We start from the raw sequence: 23,904 nt of genomic DNA on the forward strand, positions 1-23,904 counted from the left end.
CAAACATAAATCTGTACCATCATCATCTACACTTGATTAGTACTGTGTTCGTGTGTACGTATATTATATATATTTATATGCATTTATATGAGATAATATTCTTTCTGCTCACTTCCATAGATCAATCTGACAACTAGAAGAAGTAGAAGCTGCATATTCTTCTCCCATGTCTGAAACCCTTTTTGGATCTTTTTCTTCATCAACTTGGTACTCAGCATTGCTTGTTTCCTTGGCATTGTTCTGTAGAGAAGCAGAGGTTGTGGCGGCCTCCTCGTTGCTGAGCTGAGAAGCAACAAATTTATCGAGAACTCTCCAGTCAGTGACTTGGTCCATCACTTGCTCGTTGCCGCTGTTCATGTATAGAGAGCTGAAGCTCTGATTCCCTTGATTTAGTTGTTCCTCATGCGCGATATTTGATTGCTGCAAGTTAGCATTATGGCTCGAGTTATTATTGGTGTTGCTTGTTCCGTAAGGAAGAGAGTTGCAATTACTGTTATCTTGTTGAATCTTAGGACTTTCTAGCTGAGGAAGTTGGAAGAATGATAAATGAGATTCACCAAGAAGATGATTTTGTTGTACCATGTGGTTGTAGTGTAGTTCTAGCTCTTGCTTGCATTGCAAGTTAGGGTTGTTGAGAGCGTAGGCAGATGCATTGAGTCCATATGGCATATGTTGTTGGTGCTCGTGCTGTTGCTGATGATGATGATTGGGGAGAATCCGTCGTTGACCATTCGTCTCGAGCTCGGAGGCCATAAAAGAAAGTTGATCATCGTACCAATGTGAAGGTGATGAGTCGTAGTCTCCCATTCGTCTAACAGCAGCCAGTCTCTTCTTGAAAACCCTACACACAACCCATCCTTCTTCCTACACCCCAAATATCATATAATGAGATCACTTATATTAGTTTTAGGAGATGATACATAGTTTGAGATTGTTTAGCGTAAGATCCAAATAAATTGTAAAGAGAAGTTACATTTTAGGGTTGATATATAAATACCTGAGGAGTTCCGTTTTCATCGGTTTCTAAGCGGTATTCGTGCATGATCCAATCGGACTTCTGTCCATTCGGGGCTCTTCCCTTGTAAAACACAAGTGTTTTCCTCATACCAATAAGACTATGCCTCAAATATATAGCCTTATCTCTTCCCGTGGCTTTCCAAAACCCTGCTTTTGTCGCTCTATTGGTTCGAGTCCCTGTGGGATACTTCTTGTCTTTATGGCTAAAGAAGTACCAATCACTCTGCTCTTCATGCCCAATTTTGCATAACTCTATTTCCACAAAATAATTATAAATCACTTTTAAAAAACTTTCCTTAATTAAGAACTTGAATTTAAGGATCAAAGGATAAAGATGATGGGATTGAGAAAACCTTGAAGATCCCATGGCTCAATCTTGTAAAGATCAATGTCTTTTATGAAATCGATTTCTATTCTCTTTGATGCGACTTTTTTCCTCAGGTAGTAGTCTACAAGTTCTTCGTCAGTTGGGTGAAATCTAAATCCCGGAGGAACGTGGGAAAATGAGTTCATCTTTTAGTCTTCTTGGTCGATGATAACCTATATAATCATGAATATACGAACATAAGATAATGTTACAGCGCTTGACGTCAAAAAGAAGAAGAAGAAGAATATGTTATAGCTAGTTACATTTCTTACACATAATGTGATTTATCTGTGTTGGTTTATTTCAACATAAACATATGATTAACTACGCATCTAATCATCTTATAGCTAGTTAATAAAAACCGACAGAACTATTGTACATTATCCATTTATTTGTTACAAGAAATAGTTTTTGTTACATCTAACTATCTAAATATGTGAAGACCAATTAGTTTCTGTAAGAATAATTTAGATTCATGGTATAGAACTGAAATTTCCAAAACTTAAATCAGTAAATTAACTATCGGAACTATTTTTAATATAAAGTATATATGATGATAGTTAAGTTGTTATATTAGATGCATGAATTACAAACATTACTATATTAATCAACTTTCATTTCTGCTTATTTATTGCTTCACTTGTATAACAACATGTATCGGATTTTTTCCCCATATAAGTAACCAACAAGTGTTTGTCCAAAAAAAAAAGTAACCAACCAGTAATTATCAGAAGAAGAGAAGAACAATCTCTTAGAAATGATTATCCATCTCAAGAGATTCCTCTTTTAGATTCATATATGGAATTTTAATAAACCTTCTAATTATCTCAGCCAAAAAACCCCAACTCGATCTACTTATTTGTTTATTTATTAAATTAATATTTAGGTTTTTACATAATATTTTGCTTTGCTTGTAATATCAGCAACATTGATGAGTATGATGAGATGATGATGATGATTATGATGATGATCAAGGTGATTAATGAAGATGATGATCAAGGATGATCTTAAAGCAAAAACTTTTACCTATATAAGAAAAAACACCCAAAATTATTTGTAAAGGGGACGATATATCGGAGATTCAATAAAAAAGTTGACATAAAATTAGGGTTTACCTGAAGAAATTCTAGATGATCCAGCTGAAACTTTTTGAACAGCTTCTAACAAAATTTTTTGAAACTCTCGTGCTTGTTATCAGAAGAGTTTGAATTGACACTTTCACCACAAGACTAGAGAGAGAAAGAGAGATCCTTGAAAGACCAAAGACTGGACAAGATTTGACAGTGCTCCTCGGGAATAGGTTACTGGAAAGAGGTCAGATCCCGAGAGAGAGAGAGAGAGAGAGGAAATGATAGAAAGAATGGGAAAAGAGAAAGAGAGTAGGGTTATATAAAGAAGATCAATCGAGGAAGAAAAGAAAGAGAGAGCACACAAGACACAAATCAAAAGATGACAATCGTGTCCTAATAATCTATTATATTTTTCTTTCTTTCTCTCTCTTTCTTTCCCTTTCAATCATACCATCTCTCTCTTGTGAGTCCTTTTGAACCTAGAGAGAGAGAGAGAGAGAGCGACTTTATTTGTTGCAAAAGCTTCGGGGGAGAAGAGAGAGGAGGATAAAGAAGTCAAGTAAGATTTAGAGAGAGACAGAGAGAGGTGGCAACATCCATTACCACCCACCAGCTCTTGATGGATATGCTTGATCATCAACATTAAGGTTCTTCTTTTTTTGTCCTCGCATTAAGGTTAATTTGTTGGTTTTATTTTGGACTTCTCTTTTTTGTGCTAATTGCTAAAGGATGTCAAATATCCTTACTAAAAGCAACTCAACTAGCTAGAATTCCCAACGATATTTGCTGGTTTGATGGTAGGTTTTTGGGAGAAAAACTTTGTTGATAGACCTAATATCGCACACACAACACTATCATATTATCGAGAGATATATAATATTAAAGTTGAGGATAATATAGTTATAATAAGTTTTCAGTACTTCATATGAGTTTAATACATTCACAACAAACAGTGTAACCCCACCAATAATGTGAATTACTTGGTTTTCATTTTTTTGCTCTCAATTTCTTTTTATTGTGTGTATGAAATAAAATTGTTTTGTTAATATTGAAATAGAAAAAATATATACAGTATATACATCCTTGCATTCACATAATCATTCTGATGCAACGAAAAATGTGGAGACATACCAAAAATATAAGGAAAGTGTATGTATCTTCTTGAAGAATAACCTCCAAAATAAGTATGTCTCGGCATTTTAACGGAATCCGAAACCCGAACCCGAACCTGACCCGAAATAGGCAGTTTGGTTCGGATTCGGATAGTACTAAATACCCGATCGGATTTAGTTTCTTTGAAATTCGGATATCCGAACTAACTCGAAATAAATACAAAAATGCATCTAATTGGGTTTGAACCCAGTACCTTAGGCATTTACAAGTTTATCATAAACCATTTTGCCACTTTAGTTTTATGTCATAGTATGAAAACGTTAATTATTTATATATATATATATATATATATATATATATATATAATTATGTATTCTAAAATTGATTTATTTTTCTCTTTCTCAATCAATAGAACCCATAATTGTTTTATTTTTTTATTACTCAGATCAATTTTAGTAGAAATATGACAAACAAATTTATAAAAAAAAAATATAGTTTGTGGGGTTTGAAGAGTGAGTGAGGTTGGAAGATAAATATGAATCATATCATATAATTTGCTATAAATATTAGATTTGGTAGGGAATTTGAAGGATTTAATTTTTGAAATAGTTGCCATGGATAAACAAATCTAGGGTTTTTTTTGTTGAAAAAGAGAGATAAGAAGAATGAGACAAGAAGAGGAAGATAGAAAGTTTTTTTTTTTTTTTTTNNTTTTTTTTTTTTTTTTTTTTTTTTTTTTTAATAACCCGAAATTACCTGAACCCGAAGACACCCGATCCGAACCCGACCCGATATTAGAAAATACCCGATCGGGTTTTATATCTCTACATCCAAAAATCCGAAAATCCGAACATCCTAACCCGAATCCGATCGGATACCCGAATACCCAGGCCTAAAAATAAGTTTATATATATAAGATATTTTTAAATGTAAATTATTACTGTCTATATACATTATTACATATGTGAATAGTTTTCATCGTTTGGGAACTTCAAAAGTAACCATAGAGAGATACCCACTTCCTTTTTGGTCGAATTGACTAGATAAAAAGATTCACCTTATTAAACTACTTAACTATATTGAGCATATAATTTTTGTTAATAAATTATCATCTAAAGTCTTAACTTGAACTTTTTAAATCAAAGTTTTTGGTCATTGATTACCTTTTTCAATCCAAAGATAATAAGTTTGTCATAACATGAAGCCTAGTTGCCAATATATACTGCTAAAACAATATGTATAAAAAGGAGACAAAATACACCTAATGATGTATATTACACCTAAATCCAACTAATGATCCAGAGAAGTTACAAGTTGCTATGTAAAGTTTGAAGTAACAAAAAAGAGATTGCATGCAACGAAAAGTTAGTGTTAAATGAATCCTTCAAAGATCTTTAGAGTAGTGTGTGAGGATATGCAGAGGAAAAAAAAAAGTAAAACAAAGTTTTTTATACACAGCCTGAAATGTTAAAAAGAAAACGCGTTGTATGTTCCCAAACGATATGTATATATGTGTAGCATAAGATATTTCTATTTATGAAATTTCACATGAAAAAAAAAAAACGGAATGATGTGATGACGTGGCGGGAGGTGGTCCGGCGTGGAGTGAGCCATCGATGATTTTGCTGTTGGCAGGCCGGTTGGTCACATGGACCCCATCCCGTTATACCGTTCTTCTTCTTTATTTTCTGTTTTTTTTTTTTGGCTTTTAATTTTGTTTACTTGATCTTACAGTGAATAATGTCATTTTGTAACTTAAATATGATGATCTTCTTTCTTTTTTAAATAACACAAACGAATTTTGCTTCTTCGCGAGTTATCATAATAAATTGGTCGAGTACTCCAAAACTTTATTTTTGTTTTTTATAACTAACTCATAGTTTTGTTTTTTATCATTTAAAACGTTTAGCAATCTATAAAGAGATAATAGTAAAGGTGTTAATAACAACAACAACAAAAATCAAGAAATTCATATCCCACATGAAAAATCCATTAAAAAAATTCGTGACTTTAACCCATCATCACTTGCTTCAAGTAAAAAACTTCTATATATATGCATGTGATTATTATCAATATGTGAATTGAACAGTATACATCTATATACTTTAATTTCTATCCCCAATTTAGAAAATTTATGCGAACTTTGTATTTGCTGACTTATCAAACATATTTTTCTTGCATATATATACTCCTTCTAGAATGTTCTAACACTAATCCGTGACTGTAGTGTATTTGCAAGTCTGATTCTGATCATTCTCTAAGGATTTAATCCCATTATCGAAAAGGCCAGATGCCAAAATATTTTCCAACCATCGTCACATTACATTCATATATATATTTGAAACGATGATAGATATAACAAACAAAAATGATTTCCCTATATATTAACTATATCAGTTTTTTCTTTAACCGACCCCTATTATATCAATATCGTGTAATCATTTTACTAATTAACTAACCAACTAACAGGATAATGTTTTTAAAATACATATTAGGTAAGTTATATTTAGAATGTAGGTATATATAGTTTGTGTTTAGGTAAGTTCATCAAAAATCGGATGGTTATGCGGCTGATGGTAGGGACTTCAGGGCAAAGATTTGGTGTCTAAAAAAGTCACACATACATAAACTACAACAAAGAATTACAAAAAAAAAAAAGTAGTAGAGAGGAAATTAGAAATAGATTTCGTTTAATATATTTCTTTTTTGCTTTTGTGTGTTGTTGAAACGAAGCATAGAAGTGAAGCAAAAGTAAAGACCGTGATCCCAAAAGTGTCGTTTTTGGTCCCACTTCGCCTCTTGTCCATTACCTATTTGATATTGAGATTACATTATAATTATTATTCTATACTTTTCTTATTTAATATTCGTATGCAAAACCATATATATATTCTGTGGTGTCTATATTTTCTATGATCCTTCGATCTCTGTTTTTTTTTTTGGTTAAAAAATGTTGGTTGCAAAATGACAAAACCATGGTCAATCAAATAAAGATGTGGGACACGATGCTTTTGTTAGTAAGTATATATTAGAATGACTCTGAATACAAATTCTCGTCTTACATGAGTATGTAATAAGAAAAGACTGTTAAAATATCTGCATTCTCCCCATGCCATAGTACCAACCAGTTCTTAAGCAAATGTTGCATACTAAAAATTAAGTGTTTCTAGTTCTCTAGTTGATTACTAGAATATAATGGTCGGAATTGAGGCATAAATGACAGTTTCATTAATCAAATCTTTTGTTAAATATACTAATTATCAGTATTGGATTGGTGAATGGTGAGCTCTCATTGGACCACCTAACATTTTTTGGATATTAAAATAAGAATAAAATAATATTTTCCTTACTTGTAGAATCCAAAATTATACGTTACAATTAACCCACAGAATGGTTCATATAATACTTTTTAGTTTTCACATAGATCCTGCTGAAATTGCAAGTTACCACTATGTATAAATAATAATTCGGGATTCTAGAAGAAGAATCTCCATGAATAGATAAACTGATAGTTTTTTTCTCTTTTAAATAAAAATTGGATTTATGTTTAACATTTTCAATTGAGTGTATAAAAACCTTGAGACAGCTAATTATACTATCCTATATACGCATGGGCCAAGGAGGCATACATTTTCTTATAAAAATAGAAAATATTGAGTTCTAAATTTTTCCGGCCTGCTACAATATACTGTATTATCTTAGAACCAACAATGATCATCATGACACATTAAGTAATTAAGGCCTAAGAAAATAATTTAATATATATATATATATAGTATATGATCGAAACTAATGAACGGTCCAAGTCGAAGGCTTTCTTTAGTTCTAGGGCTCTAGAGAGAATTTACGCATGAGTCGTGTTGTAAATCCATTTGATGAGAATACATATTTCTTCACAACTTGTCCCATAACCCTAATCATTACGAGAAGCCCTAAGAATTAAACCACGTGGGAAAGTTTGTTCCTTTTGTCAGTTTCTTGTCCCATGAGAAAAACTTGTTACATGTGAAAACACTTGTGAAAGATTCTACCATCCTACTTAATGTTTGGTTTGATCTTACAGTTACCAATAGTGATGATGTACAGGCAGAACAGCTAGCTAGTCAAAGGTCAGTGTGTCAAATTGGTCTCGTTAGTTTTAGACTTCTAGGGAATTAGATTGAGCCGATTATTTTAGTTTTTAAAGAAAAAGAAAAAACTCAACTTCAGATGAATCAGATCCGATTCATATATATTTGAGTATTTGACCAATTTTCTTATAGAGTTGAGGCTGGTCAGACCAATTCCTTATGTATGTCTATATTCAAAAAAAATTGGTAGCATGCAAGCTGACAGGAATGGCCCCAGAACTGAAATCAGATCAAGTGTAAATCTTGAAAAAAAAAAAAAACCTAGATCGATCCATGGAACTGATCAATTATGGCGTTATTGCCATGCCAAAACGAGGCCGGATTAAGTAATTCCACTATGACGTTTTTTTAATCAATAATTATGGTTATTTTTGTTTGCGCAAAAGTAATAAAATTATACCCAACAATTTTCTATTGTATGTGTAACTAGTGATGCAAACAAATAAAATGGTGTCCTAATTCTGAATTATTTTCAATAATTTTTTTTTTGTTATGAGGGTCAAAATTAATACTGTATGTTAGTAATTAAAGAAGAAACTTTGAATATATATGTATATATATATATATATCTGTTGTGGTATTAGAGTTTGAAATAATTTATAGAAAATTTATGTTTTAAGTATACTCTGTCCCAGTAAATAATATTTAGGCCCACCATGCACAATTTATATATGTAATAAATAAAAACGCACATAAAATCTAAGAACTAATTGCCCATTTTTTTCTAAAATTCCTAATAATTAGTAAGCTAATTATCATTAATTATTAGACGTAACAATAGTTTAAATGCATGGCTTTAATCACTATACCATGCACCAAACGACTAATTATTTCATGCCATATGAATCATTAAATAAGAAAATTTACTGGATGATCTCCAATTCGACGAATACTAACTCAACAAACATAACTAATAATGACCTTTAAATAGTTTTGAATTGATTATAATTTTTTGCCCAATTCAAGAGTAGAAACATTAAACCGATTGACAATTAGATATCTGAAAATTTAAAACTTTGGAACGGAACTATTTTTTTGATTTATAGGAACGATTTTGGAACATATCAGCAAGCATATGGTATATATATATGATATTTTTTGTCAACATATACACATACACTATATATATATGAAATTTAAGAAACAAATGAATTATCTTTTGAGTTGACTGTATCAGTATGTATGACTGTAAAAGTCAACCATTTTACAAAAACAATATGCACACCGACCCTCATGATTTCACAGTTGGCCTGCTCAAGGCGTGTGTCTAATTATTAGAAGTTACATTTATTATATTTTCGTTTAGTATATGCTTTTGAAAATGTAAGATGTAAATGGAAATGGACGATATGATTGCATTTTGGTTTATATGTCTTCTTCGGAACAATAATACGAATTTTAGTAGTAACCATAAGATAAAGAAATGAACACAAATTTAAAAGAGACTCATATTAAAATAAAGAGGGCACCAAAAGATTAAGAAAATAAAATATCAAAAACAAAAGATTAATAAAATATGTTTCTAAGATCTAATTAAGCATGATGTGTCTATATATACACACCGACATTTATTTATGTTCTAATTTAAGTGTATTGAAAATATATAAGCCTTGATTTTGTAATCTGTTGTTGCAATTTAGGCTATGGAATTTTTAAATTGTTTTTTTAATCTAATTTTTTTTTTTTCATTTTGGGATTTTTGGTTTTAAGCTATATATCAAAAATAGCAACATTTACACCTTCCGTTCTCGCATTCCTAATTAACAGTCCACATGCCTATTTTTCGAACTACCTATTAATTTTTCTTTCTTGAAGAGAACTACAGTACATATAACAATTGGATGATTATGTTCAAAATGCATTCCATTATGCAAAGAAAGAAAAGACAAATCAAGCAAAGTAGAAAAAGGTGTAAATGTTTTTAGCTTCATCGCTCTCGTGCTGATCGTCGTGTTAAGCTCGATAGGTAATCTACATCATGATATGAAATCTCACCAAATATGTTTTTGAATCTTCTAAAAGCATACTTTAATTTTTTTAATCAAAATTTGCTTAAACTAGATATTCATTTTAATGAAAAGCATTTGAATGTTTCTTTCTCATCAATAACTAGCTAACCCCATCAGAAGTACCAAACAAAAAGACTTTAATATCTCAGAATACCACTGGTTTACATGCATGTGTCCTAGTTCTAGAATTTGGCTTTGTAAATTGTTATGAGCTTTACAGAATGAGTCACCGTTTTTTTAGTGTACTACAATTCTCCTGCAGTGATACGTTCTAACCTTGATTTTCCTTTTTGTATTCCTGATAGAGTTAATTAGGATCGAGGATTTAAAATGAATATTTAATTAAGTTTTAATCGAAACATTAAAAAAAAATGATTAAGAAATGCATCGCAGGGATCCACATATATCATAATGTATTCACCAGATGCATACTCTAAATGCAGGCTAATGAAAACGAAAATCAGATGCATAGTACTCTAAATGCATGCTAAGGACTAATGTCGAGGATATAATATGCATTGATGATTCCTATGAGTTTGGATCCAAAACGAGGGATATATATGGATGATACGGGGAAGACAATATTAAAGACCGCCAAAAGAATCATACTGTATTATACGTCTTATGACCATTTCAATGTCACAATGACTATATATATCCCAAGTCAGCTTGAAAAAGCAAAGCGAAATTTGATTATATTACGGTTTTGCTTAATTACGCTTAATTAGTCTCTTCAACATCTTTTCTTTGATCAGCTTGGTCAATAAGCTCAAGATGTATCAATTCAAGAGCTTTTCACTACGAAAATTAAAAAAAAAAAAAAAAAAAAAAAAATCGAACCGGAGAAATGAAACTCTAAACAATTGAACCGGAAACTAATAACCGGAGTCGCCACAACAAGATAAGAAAACGACACCGTTTCTCAGTAATCTCACACAATTAAACGCAACGAGGATAATAGTAAACCCAGATATAATATAACAAACTCTAGTCTCATACCCAAACAGTCCCCAAAACAAGAGTCTTTGTATAAAATCTATTTTCCCAGTTCTGTCTCTCCCAAGAAAGCTCCAAAGAGAGTGATCTCAGATTCAATTCAACCATGGCGGAAGAAGCTAGAGCTAAAGGAAACGCTTCTTTCTCTTCCGGTGACTTCACCTCCGCTATACTTCACTTCACCGAAGCCATCGATCTTTCTCCAACCAATCACGTCCTCTACTCTAACCGTTCCGCTGCTCACGCTTCACTTCACCTGTACGCCAATGCTCTCTCCGACGCGAATGAGACAATTAAACTCAAACCTCACTGGCCTAAAGGTTACATCCGTTTCGGAGCTGCTCTCCTAGGGTTAAACCACTTCGATTTGGCTGTAACGGCTTACAAGAATGGTTTAGATATCGATCCGACGAACGAGGAGTTGAAATCGGGATTGGCTGATGCGGAGGCGTCTGTTTACAAGAAAGAGAGAGCCAAAAAGGAGAACGAGCTTGGGAATGCTGCGTTCACGAAGAAGGACTTCGCAGTTGCCATTGAGCATTATTGTAAAGCCATTGAGATTGATGATGTAGATATCTCATATATCACAAATCGTGCTGCTGTTTATCTTGAATTGGGAGAGGTATGTATCACAAATAGCGCTCTCTTTTGTTCTTTTTCTTTATGTTGATGATAGGGCTAGAATGATGATTTTGCTTTGGTATTGAGGGACAATGGTGATTAGTTTTTAAAATGTCAATGTGTTTTTGATTTCCAGTACGATGAGTGCATTAAGGATTGTGACGAGGCAGTGGAAAGGGGTAGAGAGCTTAGTACAGATTACAAGATGGTAGCTAAAGCTTTGACTAGGAAAGGGACTGCTTTGACCAAGATGGTGAATTGCTCGAAAGATTATGAACCTGCAATTGAAGCTTTCCAGAAAGCTCTTACAGAGCATCGAAACTCTGATACATTGGAGAGACTAAAAGAGGCAGAACGAGCTAAGAAAGAGTGGGAGCAGAAGGAGTATTTCGATCCCAAGATCGGTGATGAAGAGCGTGAAAAAGGTGTTTGATTTTTGAAACTTATTTTGTCAGTGTGGGGGAAAGAAAGCTTATAGCAGAGCTGCGAAAGCAAGAAAGAGTTAGCATTTTTTACTGCTGCTGATATGGTGCTTTTAATACAGGTAATGATTTTTTCAAGGAGCAGAAGTATCCTGATGCTATAAAACATTACACTGAAGCAATCAAAAGGAACCCAAAAGACCCAAAAGTAAGCCATTTCATCTCATTCATGGTCTTCTACAATGATTCTTTATTTTGACTGTTTTGAGTAACTTCCTACTTTTTTGCACTCTTTGTTAGGCATATAGCAACCGAGCTGCGTCTTACATTAAGCTAGGTGCAATGGCTGATGGACAAAAGGATGCAGAAAAGTGTATTGAGATTGATCCAACCTTCTCTAAAGGATACAGCAGCAAAGCTGCAGTTCAATTCTTCTTGAAAGAGTATCAGGATGCGATGAAAACATACCAAGAGGGTCTCAAGCATGATCCCAATAATCAGGAACTTCTCGACGGTGTTAGTAGGTAATATTCACAGATACACAGAGATTATTAACTTTCTATCTGTTACCATAAATTTGCTAAATGTTGTTCAAATCTGTTCTGCAGATGTGTGCAACAGATTAACAAGGCTAATCGAGGTGACCTTACCCCTCTGGAATTGAAAGAGAGACAGGTTACATTCTGATACTTCTCATGAACTTTTTTTTTTCTTCCCCATTTATCATTAAAGAGAACCAGGGAAATAAACTTGGAATTCTCTTTTCTTTTGTGTAGGCAAAGGGGATGCAAGACCCAGAAATCCAGAACATCCTCACTGATCCTGTAATGAGACAGGTAAAGCAACAAACTCTATCTTCCAACACGTAAATTGTCAAATGTCTGATGCAACTTTTTGTTTGAATCGAGTTTCTCATTACCAATGCTACTCTTTGTGAGATATGTAGATAGATCTGAGTATCTGAATTTGTCTTTAGGTATTGGTTCGAGTCTGCATGTTAGTATGCCTCTCTAAAACTTTTCTTTTACAAACAGGTACTGACCGATATTCAAGAGAACCCGAGCGCAGCACAGAGACATATGCAAAATCCAATGGTTATGAACAAGATTCAAAAACTTATTAGCGCTGGGATCGTCCAGATGAAATAGACTCAGAATAGTTGAAACATTGAAAATATCCGTTTTTGTACATTCATTTGTTGCTCTTATTCTATCTTTGCAATGTGCAACAGTTCCAAATTAGTAAAATTGCAATCATATTTTCAAACTGTTCTGATATAATATCTACTGCGATCCTTCATTTTTTATATAATGAAGTTAAATTTGCGTTGCTTTACATTACAATGAATTTTATTGGACATAATCCATTAGAGAGCAATGCCTAACTACACTCCTTTATCAAAACAACTTTCTCAATCGCAAAATTTGAATCATTCATTAAAATCGCTACCGCACATACATAACTTGCCATTCAGGTCCAAAGAACTTGAAGGAAGGTAAGAAACGGAGTCTAGTGCCTTCATCGTCCCATTCAACACGTTCATACCATTCTTCCTCTTGGTATTTAATGACAAGTTCTTCAACCCTCATGACACTTTTAGAATCCGACGGAAGCTTTCTTAGCTCAGGACACTGCGTTACGTGGATCGTCTTTAGACATGGAAAAGGCAGAGGTTGCCAGTAGATGTTCCTCAACATCGCTAAATTGTGTAGGCGTAGACTCTCTAGTTTCTGAAACGGAATGGTAAAACTCATAGTCATAGCTTTCTCTTGGCTTATTATTCCTTCTACTAGTCCCGAGTCCAGAACCTCGAGACTAGTGAGGTTAGGAGCGAACAACAACCACGTCAAATCTTTCAGACCATCGCAGCTACTTATATGCACAGTAGAGAGGTTGGAAAAGCATTGAGCTGTGGGACTTCTGTTCCATGATAAAGTTGTCCTCTCTATCTTTATCTCCCACATTCCACACTTCCTTATGATGACTTTACGGAGATTATCCATAGCTGGCAAAGTCAATACTCCGGATGATTCTTCCTGAATCCCTCTAAGTACTACAATTTGAAGACATTGAACCAACCTGGGAGCATTTACTAACTTCTCCCCAACCAAGCTCGACTTGATACTTGTGTTTAGAACTTCTAAATGTTCCAAGATCTGCAACTCCTCCACTAAGCTCACGTCTAGCGACATTTTAGACTGTAAAAGCTGCAATTTCCTCAAACTTGACAAACTTGATATCCCTGAAACACTCTTAAGTCTCTTCATGTAATCCAGTCTCAAATATCTGAGCTTTTTCAACTCTAGTAAACCAACAGATAGCCGCTTCATGTATGTCCATGACAAGTCAAGATAGCGCAAGGAGACCAACTTAGATATATATTTTGGCAATTCCCGGAGACGTGAATTGCCTGATAGATCCAAAACCACTAGCATTGGGATACAACGGGAGAATTCATCCGAGATATGTAGCAATGAATCGTTTTTCTGAAGGAACAAAGTTGTAAGTTCCTGACATTCAGGACTGCCAGATATCGTTTCAAGCTCATTTTCCATCAGCGACATCCTTCTCACAGAACTCCAGTTCTTGACCTTCGGTACTTCACGTAACCCAACACCGGCTTGCACAATACACTATTCTTTATGTTCCCCAAGATCAGATGCTATCCATAGAGCCATTTCCCTAACCACATCATGCATTTTCACTTGTTCTTTATTGATTGCTTCCTCCAACAACAAACATGCACGGACAAGGATACCAATTATCTCATAACCTTGTCTTAGTTCTCTTTCTCTACTTTCATTTTCATCTATGAATCCCTCACATATCCAATAGTCTATCAACCTCTCTCCATACGATAATTTTCAGGAAACAAAGAGCAATACAGGAAACATGATTGCACATGCTCCTTGTTTATATTATCATAGCTATACATTAGAATTGAAAGAACTTGGTCTTCCATACCAGAAACTTCTGCAGCATATGAACTCAAAACGTCAACTGCATTACGCCATTCTTGTACCATCCTTTTGCATGCCATGGTCTCGCCAATGACACTAAGTGCTAAAGGTAGGCCACGGCATTTTCCAGCGACTTTTCTTGCTAGTTCAGGAATGTCTGGATGGCCTTTTAATGTGTTTTTTCCAACTTTCATTTGGAACAATTCCCATGCTTCGTCGGGTTCTAGACAACTGACTTCCATCGGGTCATCATCCCCCATACGCCCACACACATCTCTTGAACGAGTGGTTAACACTACTTTGCATCCATTTTGTCTGCTTGGATAAGGGACTCCGAGAGCTTTTAAATCAACTTTCTCCCATATATCATCCAACAACAACACAAATTTTTGTCTCTGAAGAATTTTGTGTATGTCAAGAGCTCTCTGGTCTTCATTTTTATTATCCCACTCTTCCCCCACAAAGCCTAGTCTTTTGCCGATGTCTCCTTGAATCCTATGGATCTCCGGAGTTCTAGACACCCCAACCCATATCACAATCCCAAATCCGCTACATTTTTTAGGAAACTTGTTGTTGATTTGTATGAGAAGGGTGGTTTTGCCAACTCCACCCATGCCATAAAGACCCACAACCTCGACTCCGTCTTCCATGAGACGGTTGCATACCCTTTCCAGCATTGTTTCCTGACCAACGATTGTAGGTTGAATAGGCACCTCTTGAATCTCAGCTATCGAAGTGGCAGCAGTCACCGTATCAAAATCTCCTTGAGAAATAAGACTCTCAATCTCCTTCAACATCAGGATAACCCTCTTCCCATAAACATAGCTTATTTTCACATTTTTAGAGCAATATCCAAAGAGACACAACCTTTGAAGCTCAATGTCCATAGTGCTAAGCAGATCACTGAATTTTTTCTCGACGGTCAGGACATTTGTAAGCCATACGTGGACTTGAGAAAGCCTTTTATGACGCCCTGTGAACTCTTCTCTGCGTACCCTTCCTTCCACATCTTCTTGCTTTGCCTTGAGTCGTCCCATGGTTCTCTTGAGAGACGCTAGATTCTCTGCGAGGTTGTGAATATAACCTACCCTGAGGCCTAACCATTGAGAGACTTGATTCACGACTTGATCACATGGCAACGAGACCGAGCAACAACCTCCCATTGCTGGAAAGAAAGAGAAAAGAGAGATTCAGAGAGGAATAACTGGAAACCAAATCGAGAGAGTGACAAATATTCGAAAGTGTGAACAGAGGAGATAGGGAAGTATAATCGATTTTCTCAACCACAAAAGATGTTACTGTATGCATAATTGATGAGAATATTTAGACTTTTCCACGATTATGATATTTCCCATTATTCTTATAATATAGTAGAAATTTCTATGGAAAAAACGACAACACACAAAAGTTGAAGTCTTGTAGAAATGTCTTAAAGAGTACCATTTTATGGATTTTGCGTTCCTTTTCCCTTGAATACTGCAAAACATACACATACATATTATCGCTGCTTGATACAGAACATTAGATTCATTCGAGCAACAAATTACCTGAACCTCCTTGGCAACTCCATTTGTATTCCTGCGTATATCAACTTCACTTTGGAAATTCCCGCGTATATCAGCACAAGAACCTGATAAAACATCTCTTTTCAAATGAGTTTCATGATATAAGACTGATGAGAATTTGAGGCTATGATCTTGAAATGAGTACCTTATCTAACGGATTTGAATAACGATAGTTACTTATGGCTTATGCATCTGCTCTCCTGAGTCAGGATTGACTAAAACGAAACCATAAATTCCATCATATGGTGATTGGTGAGTATATGGCTTAGGAACAAGCTTCACCTCGGCAAGAAACAAGTCAACCTCACATTCAAACAATCTAACATAAAAATCCAAAAATATTTCACACACTAAATAACACAAAAAAAAAATATGTGATGCAACAACTACAATCATTAACAGCAATTCCTATATATGCTTATAAAAACTTTAAGATGAAAAATTAAAATCACCATAATAAGAGGAAATGAAGATTTCGTTGTTTGAATGTCTGCAATTAGTGAGAAAAATTAAGGAGAAATCGTTTCAGGCTTGCCACACCAGCATCATTTCATAATGCTTCTTAGGACAAATCTGAGATCAGGTATAGTTGAAGTGCAAACTAGAAATACCAACAATTCTGAGATTCTAACACAGAAGTGAAAAAGAAATTATTGCAAGTTGAGTTATGCCAAAAGTAACCAGCCAGGACAAAACTAGTAGAAACATTCCGAACAGGCCATTTGACAAATACTTGGATGACATCACAGAACATTTGGGTATCAAACTCAAAAAAAATAATCCAGAAAACATGGAACAGAGGGAGACAATATAAACGGAGTTTTGAAAACCAGGATTGAAAACCAGTTTTGGGTCATGGAGTTACCTCCACAGCTTGCAGGAAGGTAAGAAACGGAGTTCAGTTGCTTTGTCTTCCCACACAACCCTTTCCATCCATTTTTCCTCTTTGTATTTAATGACAAGTTCTTCACCTGTACCTCCACTTGTAGAATCCAATGGAAGCTTTCTGAGCTCTAGGCAATTTTCTTGTATGACAATCAAATTTAGACGCGGAAATTGCAGAGGACTCCAGTAAATGCTCTTTAGTGTAGGTAAATTTCTCAAGCCTAAATATTCTAGTTTTTGAAATGGAGTATTAAGACCTTCCTCCTCCTTTGCAACAGTACACATGGCTTTCTCTTCGCTGATTATATCCTCTAGTTTCTTTAAGGAATCATCTTCTAAATAAGTACGGTTTTGAGCAAACAACAACCATGTCAAATCCTTTAGACCATCGCACCCTCTTATGACAACAGAAGAGAGGTTTGGGAAGCATGGAGTTGTGAAAATTTGGTTCTATCTTTATCTCCCTCATTCCACACGTCCATATCATGAGAAGACAGAGATTAGCCATGGTTGGCAAAGTCAACACTCTGAGTGATTCTTCCTGAATCCTTTTAATAGATACCCCTTAAATACATTTCACCAGCCTCGGAGCATATAACAATTGCTCCATGACCAAATTTGAACTGATCACTGTGGTTACAACTTCTAAACATTCCAAGCTCTGCAATTCCTCTAATAAGCTGAGACCTAGAGACACTTTTGAATGTAGTAGTCCCAATGTTCTCAAACTCGATAATTTCGATATCCCAGTGATACTGCCAAGTCTCCTTGTATATTTCAGATTCAGATGTATTAGCGTTTTCAACTCTAGTAAAGCAATGGGTAGTTGAGGTATCTCAAGGAGATCAACACAGATATTTCGTCTGGAACTCCACTCAGATTGCTATTCCACGATAGATCCAAAACAACTAGCTTCGACATAGACTGGAAAATTCACCTGATATAGTTACTAATTTGTAGTTTCTTTGAAGGAATAGAGTTCTAAGTTCAGAACAGTTGGGACTCTCAGATATATTTTCTAGATCATTTCCCATTAACGACATTCTTGTCACATTTTTCCAGTTTTTGACTTTCGGAACTTCAAGTAACGCAACACCAGCTTGCACAATCCATCTTTCTTTTTGCTTCCCGAGATCAGAGGCTATCCAAAGGGCCATCTCACATACCACATCATGCATTTTCACTACTGATTTGTTATTTCCTTCTTCCAGCAATAAACAAGCATGGATAAGGGTATTGAGTATCTCATACCCTTGGTTTACTGCCTTATAACGACATTCCTTTTCATCTATGAATCCCTCAGATATCCAGTAGTTGATCAAATCCTCTTTGACGATCTGGTAATCTTCAGGAAATAGAGAGCAATATAGGAAACAAGATTGCACCTGCTCCTTGTTTAAATTATCATAGCTATACTTTAACATAGGAAGAATGTCGTCTTCCATGCCTGAAAATTTAGTGGCAGATGAAGTCAAAATGTCAACTGCATGAAGCCACTCTTGTACTGTGTTTTTGCACGCCATAGTTTCGCCGATGACATTGAGTGCCAGTGGTAGGCCACGACATTTTCCACTACACTTCCATTTCCTTTGCTTGGATACGGGACTCCAACAGCTTGCAAATTCACTTTCTCCCATATATCATCCAACAACAACACAAATTTTCGCCTCTTAAGAACATTGTGTATGTTAAGAGCTCTCTGGTTTTCGTTTTTCTGGTCCCATTCCTCGTCCACAAGGCCTAACTTCTTTGCAATGCCTCCTTGAATTTTACGGATCTCTGAAACTCTAGACACGAGAACCCATTTTACAACATCAAACCCAGCTATTTCAGAAAACTTATTGTTGATCTGCGTGAGAAGAGTGGTTTTGCCTACTCCACCCATACCATACAGACCCAATATCCCAACTCTATCTTTCATTAGACGGTTCCATACCTTTCCAAGCACTGTTTCCTGACCAACGACTGCAAGTTGGATAGGTATCTCTACAACCTCAGCTACTGGAGCTGCCTCAGTGAAATTTGGGAGTTGGGTGAGCTACTTGACCCAAGACTAACACTACTAAACTAACTCGAGAACCTATCATTTCGACATTTAAAACATAAAAAAAAAAAAAGGCATTATTTTTATAATCCATCAAACAAAACTGACCCTTTTCTTTCTGGAGAACCTATCATCAGATGCACACGAAGCTCTCCTTCCTTGGAATTTAAAGAGAGAAGAAGAGTTTAGGGAAACAACATCAAACTGATTGAAACCAAATCAACACGATTTTACCCGCCGGAGGTGGAGGCGGTGCCGAGAACGAGATGACATGGTCATGTCATGTGTTTCTATTTGATGATATGAAAATTAACTTCGACCCAATTTCTTATTTCAACCGGTCTGAAGCGGACCTTTTTTTTTTCCCTTCTGATTTTTGACATTAAACCGGACTCTGTTAAATACATACACATACATACATACATGAGGAGGTATTGAACTGCATGTTAAGCATTTATCTTGAAACAGAGGAAGTATTTTTTGTTTCTCCTTCACCATTTTAGTATATGAATACATATACACCATTTTAATCTTCTACAGAACCGTTAGACCACTTTAAGGTTAGAACTCTATAATATATTCTCATTTACACAAAACAACGGGAGATGAAAGTTATACAAAATACAAATCCAAAGAACACTCCAAAACATACATCACCGTTGAGAGCATACAAGTTGTTTTTTCTCAAGCTTTTGCTATCCTTCATCGATTATACAAAACCAACTTGCATGATGGTAAAAAACGGAGTCTTGTCGCTTCGTCCTCCCACTCGACTCTTTCTTTCCACTCTTCATCTCCATATTGTATGACAAGTAGTTCTTCACCCGCTACAATGCAACTTTGAGAATTCAATGGAAGTTTCCTCAGCTTTCGACACTTGTTTTGTACATTGATCCTGTTCAGACATGGAAAAGGCAAAGGACTCCAATATATACTCTTCAGTTCCGGTAGATCCCACAAGTGCAGGTATTCTAGTTTCCGGAAAGGAACAATATCATCAGCCCTGGCTGCTTTCTCTTGGCTTATTAATTCTTCTACTTGGCGTGAGTTCCAAACATTGAGATGAGTGAGATTTGGAGAAAACAACAACCACGTCAAATCCTTAAGACCGTTGCAACCAGCTATTAGAACTTTGGATAGATTTGGAAAGCTTGGGCTTGTCAGACTTCTGATCCTTTCTATCGATATCTCCCGCATTCCACATCCCCCTATGAAGACTTCCCGGAGATCGCTTATAGATGGCAACGTCAATCTTCTGACTGATTCTTCGTCGAGGAATTTAATAGATACCTTCTGAAGACATCTCACCAACCTGTGAGAGCATAACAGTTGTTCCAACGCTGAACTTGATATGATTTCTATGGTTAGAACTTCTAAATTCTCCAAGCGTTTTAGCTCCTCCAGTAAGCTTACAGTTAGCCACATTCTTAAATTTAGTAGCCTCAACGTCTTCAGATTCGACAGATGATCAATCCCTGAAACACTCTCAAGGCACAACATAGACTCTAGATTCAGATGCACTAGCTTTTTCAACTTTAGTAAACCAACTGGCAATCTCCCTATGCTTGAATCTGACAAGTCAAGATATCTCAATGAAACCAACTCTGATATTTGCTCCGGTAACCCTTTGAGATTGACATTCCATGATAGATCCAATACAACTAACCTTGGCATAGACCGGAAGAACTCCCCAGAGATATTTACCAGAAGGCGGTTATCCTGAAGGAACAAAGTTGTAAGTTTCGGACACTCAGGACTGCCATTTATCTCTTTAATCCTATTATTCACCAGTGACATCCTTCTCAACACTTTCCAATCCTTCACCTTTGGTATTTCGTTTAGCCCAACACCAGCTCGTACAATACAATTTTCTTTCTGCTTCATTATGTCAGATGCTATCCATAGGGCCATCTCACGAACCACATCATGCATCTTCACATATGACTTGTTGTTGAACTTTTCTCCTTCCACCAATAAAGAGGCACGCACAAGATTGCCAAGTATCACATGGCCTTTATTTACAGCTCCTTCTTTACTTTCATATTCATCAATGAAGCCCTCGCAAATCCAATAATCTATCAGCCGCTCTTTCTCTATCAATGTATCTTCAGGAAACAGAGCAATATTTGAAACAAGATTTGACACTCTCACTTTCCAGATTATCATAGCTGTACTTCAAAATAGGAAGAATTTTCTCCTTCACAGCACCAAAATTTGCAGCATATGTTGTTAAAACTTCTACTGCATGATCCCATTCTTGAGTTGTCTTCTTGCATGCCATTGTCTCTCCAATGACGTTTAGCGCTAGTGGCAAGCCACGACATGCTAGAGCAACTTTTCTTGCGATTTCGGGAATGTCAGGGTGGCTTCTTAATGTGATTTCCCCAACTTTTTTCTTGAACAAATCCCACGCATCAACTGTACCTAAACATCGGACTTCCATCGGATCATGAACCCCCATGCTCGCACATACACTTTGGCAGCGAGTGGTGAATGCTATTTTGCATCCGTTCTCACTTGTTGGATTCGGGATTCCAATCTCGGCTAGTTCCACTCTCTTCCATATGTCATCTAAAAGCAACACAAATCTCTTTTTGCCTAGAAAATTGTGTATGTCGACTGCCTTCTGGTTTTCACTTTTCTGGTTCCATTCCACGCCTTTAAATCCTATTTTTTCGCCAATCTCTTTTTGTATCTTGTGTATTTGTAGATCACCAGACACCACAACCCAAATGACAATTTCAACACCATCATCGGTGTCACAAAACCTATTGTTAATCCGAGTGAGAAGAGTTGTTTTTCCTACTCCACCCATGCCATATAGACCAATAATCTTAGTTCCATCATCCACGAAGTGGTTCCATGCCTTTTCAAGAATTGTCTCCTGACCAACAATCGTAGGCTGTAGAGGCCTTTCCTCAGCTATAGCTCTCACAGCTGCATGAGCCACCTCTTCAAAAATCCCTTTAGATTTTAAGTCTTGAACCACATTCAACATCACGAAAACCTTTTTTCCGTAGCAATAGCTCAATCTTAAGTTTTTTGAGCCAGCACCATAAAAACACAACCTTTGAAGTTCAGCAGTTCTACTACTATTTAGATCATTGAATTGGGATTCGATAGTCTTGACTCTCTTAAGCCATACCTTGATTTGATGAAGTCTTTGTAGACCTCTTTCTTCTGCTGTCTGCACCTTACACAGCAGATCAGCTCGTACAGCCTTGAGATCTTCCATGGCTTCCTCCAGAGCCGTAAGATTCTCCTTGAGATTATGAATAAACCTCAGTTTTCTGCAAAAGCATTTACCGAGATGGTTCAACAATTGATCGCATGATACTTGAACAGAGACACAACCACCCATCTTGCACTTGGCACACAAAGAAAGATTCACATATGCAACGAGGAACCTTAATCTTAGACTGATAATTAGTAAATGAGATGTGAAAAAATTAGTTGGAAAGACAAGAAATAACTCCCCAACTAAGAAATTTGCAGGAAAAAAAATGGTTAGAATGAGTCAACGTCTTCTTCTTTTGTATGGTAGCATCAAATTGATATGTAATATAGCAAAATCCAAAGAATATGACAGTTGTAGAAACAACTACAGTAGCTATGTCACTTTCATTTCTACTATAAATAAATGAGGAAAGTGCCAACGAAAACAGATCTTCATCTGTATTTTGACGCTTAATACAACCCCGTCTTTTTCAAAGGCACAACAAGTTAATTCGTAAAGCCATACCAAAAATAGTCAGCGCTGTTAATTACACCTTAGCAGACTAGTTAACTTTGTCTTAACAAATTACAGGAACTGGCTCAGTCATCACAATAAAAAAAAAGGTTCTTCGCAAAAGAGCTTCATTCACATGACTACATAGCACATAAGGTCGATGCAGAATTCTGATAAGATAACCGTAATCTTTGAAATGAGTACCTGAACTAATAGCTCTGGAACACGGAAGTAATGGCTTTTCCCAACCAAGAACTGAAGCATGAACTCAATCGTGCAAGATTTACCTCCCTCTGCACAAAAACACGCATTCAAGCAATGGCAAGATGCAATCCAAAAACATTTCAGATCAGTGAATCTAATTACATAGTCGTCAGATTAGGCCAAGTAATTAAAAAGTCTCTATCCTTTCCAAAGCAGAGGGCTTTTATCAGCTTTGGACTCCAGTAAGTTACCCACCAGAGATGGACTCAGGATTAAGGATAGGTATGTATGGGCGGAGTAGGTAAAATCTTACTCAAAGCTTGCGAATCTCAAATGCATCAATTCAACAAAATTCATGGTTGATCTGTTTGAAAGGTGTGATTTTGCCTACTCCGACCATACATACATACAGATGCGTAATCCCGAATCCATCTTTGATGAGAATATGACTCCCCCCTTTGGTTGGTTCATAACCCTTAACAAACTTGATGATCACACGACACTGAGACAGAGGAACATCAAACTTATCCGTGATGAATGAAAAGATACAGACACAGAACGAGGTTTGATTTTAAAATCATCAAGAGAAACAGAATGTAGAATTTGATGATCCCTAAAGTTTCAGTCTTTTTACCCTCTGCGGAGACGATTCTATGTAGAATTTGTTTCATCTTCCCCATCCCAGCAGAGCGAGCAGTGGGGGAGTCACCTATGTCTTCTTTCTTCACGTGGTGCAGCCATATCTTTGGATCCACTAAGAAAACAAGGAGG

At 35.8% G+C, this 23,904-nt stretch overlaps 2 protein-coding genes and 3 pseudogenes across 3 annotated transcripts; 1 reads left to right on the forward strand and 4 right to left on the reverse strand.

Annotated features, from left to right (window-relative positions):
- LOC104771175 (NAC domain-containing protein 7) lies at positions 10 to 2,771 on the reverse strand. 2 transcript variants are annotated; one of them, XM_010495677.2, is made up of 5 exons: positions 2,500 to 2,767; positions 1,371 to 1,557; positions 998 to 1,269; positions 580 to 864; positions 10 to 420 (listed from the first exon to the last, which is right to left on the reverse strand). In XM_010495677.2, exons 2-5 carry the CDS (start codon positions 1,528 to 1,530, stop codon positions 109 to 111), a joined length of 1,029 nt encoding a protein of 342 aa, XP_010493979.1. In that variant the 5' UTR covers positions 1,531 to 1,557; positions 2,500 to 2,767; the 3' UTR covers positions 10 to 108. The 2 variants fall into 2 exon arrangements, with proteins under 2 accessions (XP_010493979.1, XP_010493962.1); XM_010495660.2 differs by having other exon boundaries at positions 10 to 864; positions 2,500 to 2,771.
- LOC104771226 (hsp70-Hsp90 organizing protein 2-like) lies at positions 10,734 to 13,016 on the forward strand. Its single transcript, XM_010495723.2, has 7 exons — positions 10,734 to 11,324; positions 11,460 to 11,748; positions 11,868 to 11,953; positions 12,046 to 12,269; positions 12,354 to 12,420; positions 12,522 to 12,581; positions 12,780 to 13,016. Exons 1-7 carry the CDS (start codon positions 10,809 to 10,811, stop codon positions 12,891 to 12,893), a joined length of 1,356 nt encoding a protein of 451 aa, XP_010494025.1. The 5' UTR covers positions 10,734 to 10,808; the 3' UTR covers positions 12,894 to 13,016.
- LOC104771196 lies at positions 13,023 to 16,308 on the reverse strand (annotated as a pseudogene).
- Positions 16,465 to 19,550, reverse strand: LOC109132205 (annotated as a pseudogene).
- On the reverse strand, positions 19,768 to 23,822 carry LOC104771235 (annotated as a pseudogene).

This window comes from Camelina sativa, chromosome 3, assembly GCF_000633955.1.
Source record: "Camelina sativa cultivar DH55 chromosome 3, Cs, whole genome shotgun sequence".
NCBI lineage: Eukaryota > Viridiplantae > Streptophyta > Magnoliopsida > Brassicales > Brassicaceae > Camelina > Camelina sativa.

Bases quoted from the DNA above. Each gene is read 5' to 3' on its own strand.
- LOC104771226 (XM_010495723.2), top strand. From the start codon at position 10,809: ATGGCGGAAGAAGCTAGAGCTAAAGGAAACGCTTCTTTCTCTTCCGGT. The intron at 11,325-11,459 runs GTATGTATCACA...TTTGATTTCCAG, and splicing joins TTTATCTTGAATTGGGAGAG to TACGATGAGTGCATTAAGGA. The intron at 12,270-12,353 runs GTAATATTCACA...TCTGTTCTGCAG, and splicing joins CTTCTCGACGGTGTTAGTAG to ATGTGTGCAACAGATTAACA.
- LOC104771175 (XM_010495660.2), bottom strand. From the start codon at position 1,530: ATGAACTCATTTTCCCACGTTCCTCCGGGATTTAGATTTCACCCAACT. The intron at 1,270-1,370 runs GTTTTCTCAATC...TTGTGGAAATAG, and splicing joins TGAGCCATGGGATCTTCAAG to AGTTATGCAAAATTGGGCAT. The intron at 865-997 runs GTATTTATATAT...TTTGGGGTGTAG, and splicing joins ATGAAAACGGAACTCCTCAG to GAAGAAGGATGGGTTGTGTG.